The sequence below is a fragment of the Triticum dicoccoides genome, chromosome 5A, assembly GCF_002162155.2.
Source record: "Triticum dicoccoides isolate Atlit2015 ecotype Zavitan chromosome 5A, WEW_v2.0, whole genome shotgun sequence".
NCBI classification, from domain to species: domain Eukaryota; kingdom Viridiplantae; phylum Streptophyta; class Magnoliopsida; order Poales; family Poaceae; genus Triticum; species Triticum dicoccoides.
In genome coordinates, this window is record NC_041388.1 from 305633775 (window position 1) to 305640930 (window position 7156).

At 42.5% G+C, this 7156-nt stretch overlaps 1 protein-coding gene across 2 annotated transcripts; it reads left to right on the forward strand.

The window, feature by feature from the left end:
* The first annotated feature begins 287 nt into the window (after window positions 1-287).
* Window positions 288-3549, forward strand: LOC119301145 (coatomer subunit zeta-2). 2 transcript variants are annotated; one of them, XM_037578051.1, is made up of 8 exons: window positions 290-354; window positions 385-417; window positions 669-722; window positions 1568-1727; window positions 2296-2443; window positions 2540-2617; window positions 3088-3172; window positions 3263-3549. In XM_037578051.1, the coding sequence occupies exons 3-8, from the start codon at window positions 705-707 to the stop codon at window positions 3320-3322; spliced, it is 549 nt and encodes a 182-aa protein (XP_037433948.1). In that variant the 5' UTR covers window positions 290-354; window positions 385-417; window positions 669-704; the 3' UTR covers window positions 3323-3549. The 2 variants fall into 2 exon arrangements, with proteins under 2 accessions (XP_037433947.1, XP_037433948.1); XM_037578050.1 differs by having other exon boundaries at window positions 288-417.
* Window positions 3550-7156: the final 3607 nt, after the last annotated feature.

The window sequence follows — 7156 nt, forward strand, 5'->3', positions numbered from 1 at the left end:
TTTTCCAAAAACAATTTCTTGATTTTTAAAATATTTTTTGTGGAGCGTTTTTTGTGATATGTATATTTAGAGTATTTTAAAGTATAAACAAAAATAAAAAAAGAAAACAGAAAACAGAAAAAGAGGCTGTGCCCCTTCAGCGAGTCGGAAGCTGGACTCGCTGAATGCGAGATATAGGGGCGTGCCCCTTCTCAGTTTTTGATCCCATCCAACGAAGCCAACTGGGCCGGGCCAGCGGGCCTGTTGGAGTAGCTAAACTAACCACCTCGTTCACTTGCGCTCGCCTGCCGAATCCCTCCCGTCTTTCTCTACACTCGTCTGCTGCATCTCAGATCTCGCGGGCACCAACAAACCAAAGCTCTCTCTCCGCCTTCAAAAAAAAAAAAAGCTCTCTCTCCCGATCACTCTCCCTTCCAGGTAACTTCTCCTCTCTAGATCTCTCCCACCTCCATCCTCGACAAGTCTCCGCGGATTCATCCGATGCGCGCCTTCGCTATGTGTGATCCGCGCCGCGCGCCCGTCAATCATCTCGACAGCTTTCGTTGCATGCTTTTGCAGCCCGGATCTGACGAGAACAGGCCGTCCAGATCCGAGCTGCGTTTCCGCCATTTGGTTTTGAGCTGCTTCTGTCGATCTTACCTATCTGGGTGCGTTTCTCTCTTCGGCAGGAAGCTTGGACCGAAGGAAGGAGCTGAGAGGAGGCCATGGGGGAATTCTCCAAGGTCCGCAGATTCTTTCTCTGTTCCTGTTACTTGTTGCCATACATTCTGACTGCACGTGTTTACATTCGATTTGCACGTTCATTGTTATGAGGGTGATCTTGCACAGCCGAATTTGTGTCCCAAGAACTGATCAATCGGTTTGCCAAAAAAAAAATGTCGACCATGCATAGATGTAGTATAAACCAAACAATTTTTGATTTCCCCTCTATCAGCGGTGATGCCCTATGATAACTGTGAGCCAAAGAGCTGAAACTACCGCCATTCTGGAAATCTATGAAGGCTTCACATATGTCATCTCATCACCTAGTTATGTTAATTGGCTGTTATCATTCTTGCAATATGGCACTGGAAGATCGTGTAAATTGGGCTGTCAATTCTTTTCTATGAAGTGTAAACTGAAGCTGAAACTATATAATTGTTTGTGATTAGCACCTTCCTTTCTGTAAAGCTTAACTACTCCACATAGAGCACGGGTGGTCTGTCTGAAACTAGTTGATCGACCACAGTTCTTGTACCATAATTTAAGATTTTGATTTTCAGAAGCAGAGTAAAGTTACAGTTCACTGCTTGATGCTAAAGGGAAAAAGACCAAGGTATACTTAGTCTGTAATAATGTAATATGATAACCAAAATGTTGAAACCTGACATATCATGCATTATGTATTAACTATTTATACTCTTCACTGATTTGCTGAAATTCTTATTTGTTCCCTCTTTCACTGTGGTTAGCTTTGTTTTTTCTTATATGAAAATGGTGCTTTCAATTGATAAATATGAAGTGCGGCAGCAGCTTGCTTATTTCTCTGGAGAAAGTCTTGTAATGATTGCCCGTTACCGTTACACAGGAATCTTGCCCTTCCGTGAAGAACATTTTGCTACTGGATTCTGAGGGGAAGCGTGTTGCTGTGAAGTACTTCTCGGATGATTGGCCGAATAACGCATCTAGGTTGACCTTTGAAAAGTCCATTTTTACTAAAACTCTGAAGACAAATGCACGCTCCGAAGGTAATTCATTCAGTCTGTACCATGTGAATTCCTGTCTTACCATCACTGTAGCACTGGTTTTAATTGCTTTTGCCATTTTTTATCATTGGTCAACGATTGTAATTCACAAAATTACTTGAATTTGCCATTAGTAACTCATATTTGAGACCATAGTTGCAATACATGCATATCTAGGCCCGGCCGTAAGTTAAAGCCCGCTGCTGATTTATAATGCAGGTAATACTCCGTAATATGCTTTATTGGTTTTAAAGTATTTGGTAGGAACGTATTATTTGATTTTATTGACAATTATTCAACACATCTCTTGTTTGTGGTATGTAAATGGCATCACGTGTTAACAAAGAGCATTAGTTGAACAGAAAATATTTCATGAACGGTTCATGTTAGTTTACTTCCAATTGTATGCCCTAATTGAGGAACCCTGAATGTCCAATGACCGGAAATGTTATTGGATGGGTGAAAAGTTTCAGGTTTATTTCATTAGTATATTATGTTCAATAATATTAACTATTTTGTTGTCTGAGTTAAATTTGGATTTACCTTTGACACCTATTTTGATTCTCTGCAGCTGAGATAACATTGCTTGATGGTTATATTGTTGTTTACAAGTTTGTACAAGACCTACACTTTTTCGTCACTGCCGGAGATGATGAGAATGAGCTCATCATAGCAAATGTGCTACAGGGTTTTGCTGATTCGGTTGGTCTTCTACTGAGGTAATATACATGTTGTAATGTTACTGCATGAACTGGTATTTTGATACTGGTAATTTGTAAGGCAGTTGGTTCAAGGTGCAACTTATTGTGCTTTAGGGGTGATGTTGAGAAGAGGACTGCACTTGAGAACTTGGACTTGATACTTCTCTGCATTGATGAGATTATTGATGGCGGGTAAAGTTTTCTTGTGATCTATGCTAAATTTGAGTTGTCTCATGTTTCATAATCCTCTGTTGACATGAAGGTGTTGGGCATCATACTCTTGTGCCATGTCAACATTCTGCAGCATGTTTATGTTGTATTGTTGTCTACTTTTTATTTTATGTCCATTTTCTGGGAGCTCTCATGGAGTTTCCTTAATATATGGGAAAAGGTAGGCCCCATTTAAAACACACGAGTTTTACAGGACATGGTTTAATTTCTATGGAATCTGTAAAAATTTCAGTGTTCCAAACAAGAGGGCCCTTAAATAAGTGAGCAGTGTTTAGGAACATATCATGGTTGATGCTGATTTCATATAATAATGACCTTAGCTCATTAGACCACAAAAAATTATTCTTGTGATTTTTTAGTGTTTATATATGCATGCTAAAGATTTGAAAATAAACTGAAATTATGTGATCCTTTTTTGTGTATTTGTGCAGCATAATTCTTGAAACAGATGCGAACACCATTGCGGGGAAGGTTGCAACCAATGCTGCTGACGGCTCTGTTCCCTTCTCTGAGCAGGCAAATTTCTGAATCTCGGTCCCTGCACATTCCTGTCATTTATCATATAGTATCTCATAGTTTTTCTATTTGGCTGTTTGTTCTCTGCAGACAATATCTCAAGCTCTGGCCACAGCCAGGGAACACTTTGCAAGATCTCTTCTGAAATGAGAAGCCGCCGTTTCTTCTTTCACCCCTGTGTGTTCATGGTCGGGCTACTATGCCAGGCCTGGTAGCGGTCACTTAACCAAAAGCGCAACTGTGGCAGACAGATGTGTCTGGATTCTTCTTAAATGCTATGTAATTCTATTTTCTCGTTAAATGCATGCTGTGTATCTTACATTTCCTGGAGGTATAGAGAAATAATTTTTGAAGTTAATCCAATTTCTGCGAACTAACACTCTTCTCAAACTGGAAAGGGCGGTTATCGCTTCAACATTTTTTATTTTTCTTTGCAAGACAGATGTCTGTATTGCCAAGCATGAGCCAGAAATGGCCTCATCGATGAAACACCATCTCTAGGGGTGGGTTGTCAGGAGATGACTTGAACCTCTGAATTCTTATAGGCAGCCTAAATGTGTGCAAGAGGGATGTTTAGCCTCCCGTACAGTAGTCACCGAGAGAAGTGACAAAAATTCTAAGTTAGCCTCCATTGGAGGAAAAAAAATGAACTTAATGGGAATAGAGGAAAAACGAAGAAGATTGTCATCAAGCAAATGGGGTTTGTCCCCGAGGTTGTGAAGTTGAGATCTACCACCCCGTATCTTTCAAGCTTTGGTTCCATCATCTTTGATGAGGTTGTTTTAATCCTTGGCTCTTGCTACCCTAAATCTTACTGTCTTCATCTAAGGTAGTGATATCTCAATGTATGAGAGCCTCTAAAACTACTTAGAGAGGAAACGATTCTATCACATGTTTGATAATAATGGAAAAAGATTTGAGTCGCTTCATCTAGTGGGTTTTACCCTAATTTGGGGACTTTTCCATGTTAATATTTGGTGTCTATGTGTTTTCATATTGATGCTACATTTTTCTAGAAGAATGTCTGAAAGCAACTACTACTTGTCCTAGCTATGTGCTGGAAGTACTCAGGGCTTTCCCTAAGTTCAACCAGTGAGCTTGAATTAATTCAATCCATATATGTTGAATGTCGATGCATGTGTTTCTTTCCACGGCGAGCAATGATCCCTGAATATGTGCATGAAGTAGTGCTGAAATTACACTTTGCTTCCATCATAGTTTTCATATTATATAAGTGTATGTGCGCTTATTCCCAACACCATGGTCATAGGTTGTCTAGAGTCCACCTTTGGGCTCCCAATTTCTAGGAGGGCCTTTAGGTTGCTAGCAGGTAATGCATAAAAAAGGGAATCTTTCTCGAGTTTATCTGGACAGTTCACCATCATTTTTTTGTTAAGTATAGCTTTCAGAGGTTTCTCGTCTCAAATTTCATAAACCGCTCTTAGATTCTGCACTTTGACGGCAAAAGAGGCGAAAAAAGCAATCCATAGAAGGATTTGATGCCACTCACTAATTCAGTGGTTAATAAAATTTGTAAATCGGTGGTTCCTGTTTGGAGAAGAATGAACAGAATAGCGTCAACTAGCACCACAACTTCCTACAATTGAGAGAGAGCCGAAGGGCACCCCCACCCACTCCTCTGTTTGATTCTTTTTTTAGGAATTTCATGGATGTGATAACAGAGAAATTGTAGCCGATGTGAACCTTTCTTTCCCCTCGTTTCGTTCGGTTCTCCCCTAACCTTAGCTTTATTTGGCATGTACTTAGCTAAATATTAGCACCATACATTTTATTGCACTTTAGCACTATTTTGCTTGAAATATATTTACTTGCTCCCTTATGGGCAAAGACAAGTAAAAAAATGACACTAGCACTTACAAAAGACATTGTTATGGCCTATGGGCCTTATAGACTTCGCACTAGTTTACACAATGTGCCAAAACCACGATAAAAAAATCACATTATGGAAACCTCGTTTCTAATTTGCATTTTAACTTGACTTTTTTCTTAATTAATTCTCAATGTATCACATCATAGTCCAACGTTTTGCTACAAAATAATTATCAACACCACATATTCCTTGAGAATCAAGCAACTCTAGGCGATAGTAGAGGTGGTTGTATCCCAGACCAATATGATACTATGTTCGATTTTGTCAATCTTCCATCTCCCGCGACTTTAGGTTTTAGTAGGCATTGTGTGAGTGCACACATGTGATGATGTTAATGTGTGTGCAGAAAAGCGTTGCACTAGTTGCCTGTAACCAAACAATCACCTATACGAACAAATATGCACACATATTAAGCCCCAATTTAGTTAGGCATTGGATATGATATGAAATTAAAGATGTTAAGCATAACCAATAGGTGAGTTATTTGGGCATAAAGTCATAACTTCATTTTTCCCCCTAAAATTAAAGCTTTATCGGCCTCCGCTACATCAAGTGATACAACTGCAAGAATTCACCTCCGATCTTTGCATTCGAACAAGCATCTTAAATGAAAAAAATGCATTGTGCCACCTTTTACTATTATAGCTCCAACATGATCGTCAAAATGTTCTGTTCGTCTAAAAGTGTTGAACACAAATGTCTTTCTTGTTGGGGAACGTAGCAGAATTTAAAATTTCTACGCATCACCAAGATCAATCTATGGAGTTATCTAGCAACGAGAGAAAGGGGAGTGCATCTACATACCCTTGTAGATCGCGAGCGGAAGCGTTCAAGAGAACGGGGTTGATGGAGTCGTACTCGTCGTGATCCAAATCACGGATGACCTAGCGCCGAACGGACGGCACCTCCGCGTTCAACACACGTACGGTTGGGAAGACGTCTCCTCCAACTTGATCCAGCAAGGGGGAAGGAGAGGTTGATGGAGATCCAGCAGCACGACGGCGTGGTGGTGGAAGCAACGGTGATCTCGGCAGGGCTTCGCCAAGCTCAGCGAGAGGGAGAGGTGTCACGGGAGGGAGAGGGAGGCACCAGGGGCTAGGGTACGGCTGCCCTCCCTCCCCCACTATATATAGGGCCCCTAGGGGGCGCCGGCCCTAGAGATTGGATCTCAAGGGGGGAGCGGCGGCCAAGGGGGGTGGCTTGCCCCCAAGCCAAGTGGGGCGCCCCCCACCCCTAGGGTTTCCAACCCTAGGCGCAGGGGGAGGCCCAAGGGGGGCGTACCATCCCACCAGGGGCTGGTTGCCTTCCCCACTTTAGCCCATGGGGCCCTCCGGGAAAGGTGGCCCCACTCGGTGGACCCCCGGGACCCTTCCGGTGGTCCCGGTACAATACCGGTGACCCTCGAAACTTCCCCGGTGGCCGAAACTGGACTTCCTATATACAATTCTTCACCTCCGGACAATTCCGGAACTCCTCGTGACGTCCGGGATCTCATCCGGGACTCCGAACAACTTTCGGGTTACCGCATACTAATATCTCAAGAACCCTAGCATCACCGAACCTTAAGTGTGTAGACCCTACGGGTTCGGGAGACACGCAAACATGACCGAGACGACTCTCCGGTCAATAACCAATAGCGGGATCTGGATACCCATGTTGGCTCCCACATGCTCCTCGATGATCTCATCAGATGAACCACAATGTGGAGGATTCAATCAATCCCGTATACAATTCCCTTTTTCAATCAGTACGTTACTCGCCCGAGACGTACTCGATCGTCGGTATCCCAATACCTCATTCAATCTCGTTACCGGCAAGTCACTTTACTCGTACCGTAATGCATGATCCCGTGATCAACCACTTGGTCACATTGAGCTCATTATGATGATGCATTACCGAGTGGGCCCAGAGATACCTCTCCGTCATACGGAGTGACAAATCCCAGTCTCGATTCGTGCCAAGCCAACAGACACTTTCGGAGATACACCTTTATAGTCACCCAGTTACGTTGTGACGTTTGGCACACCCAAAGCACTCCTACGGTATCCGGGAGTTGCACAATCTCATGGTCTAAGGAAATGATACTTGACATT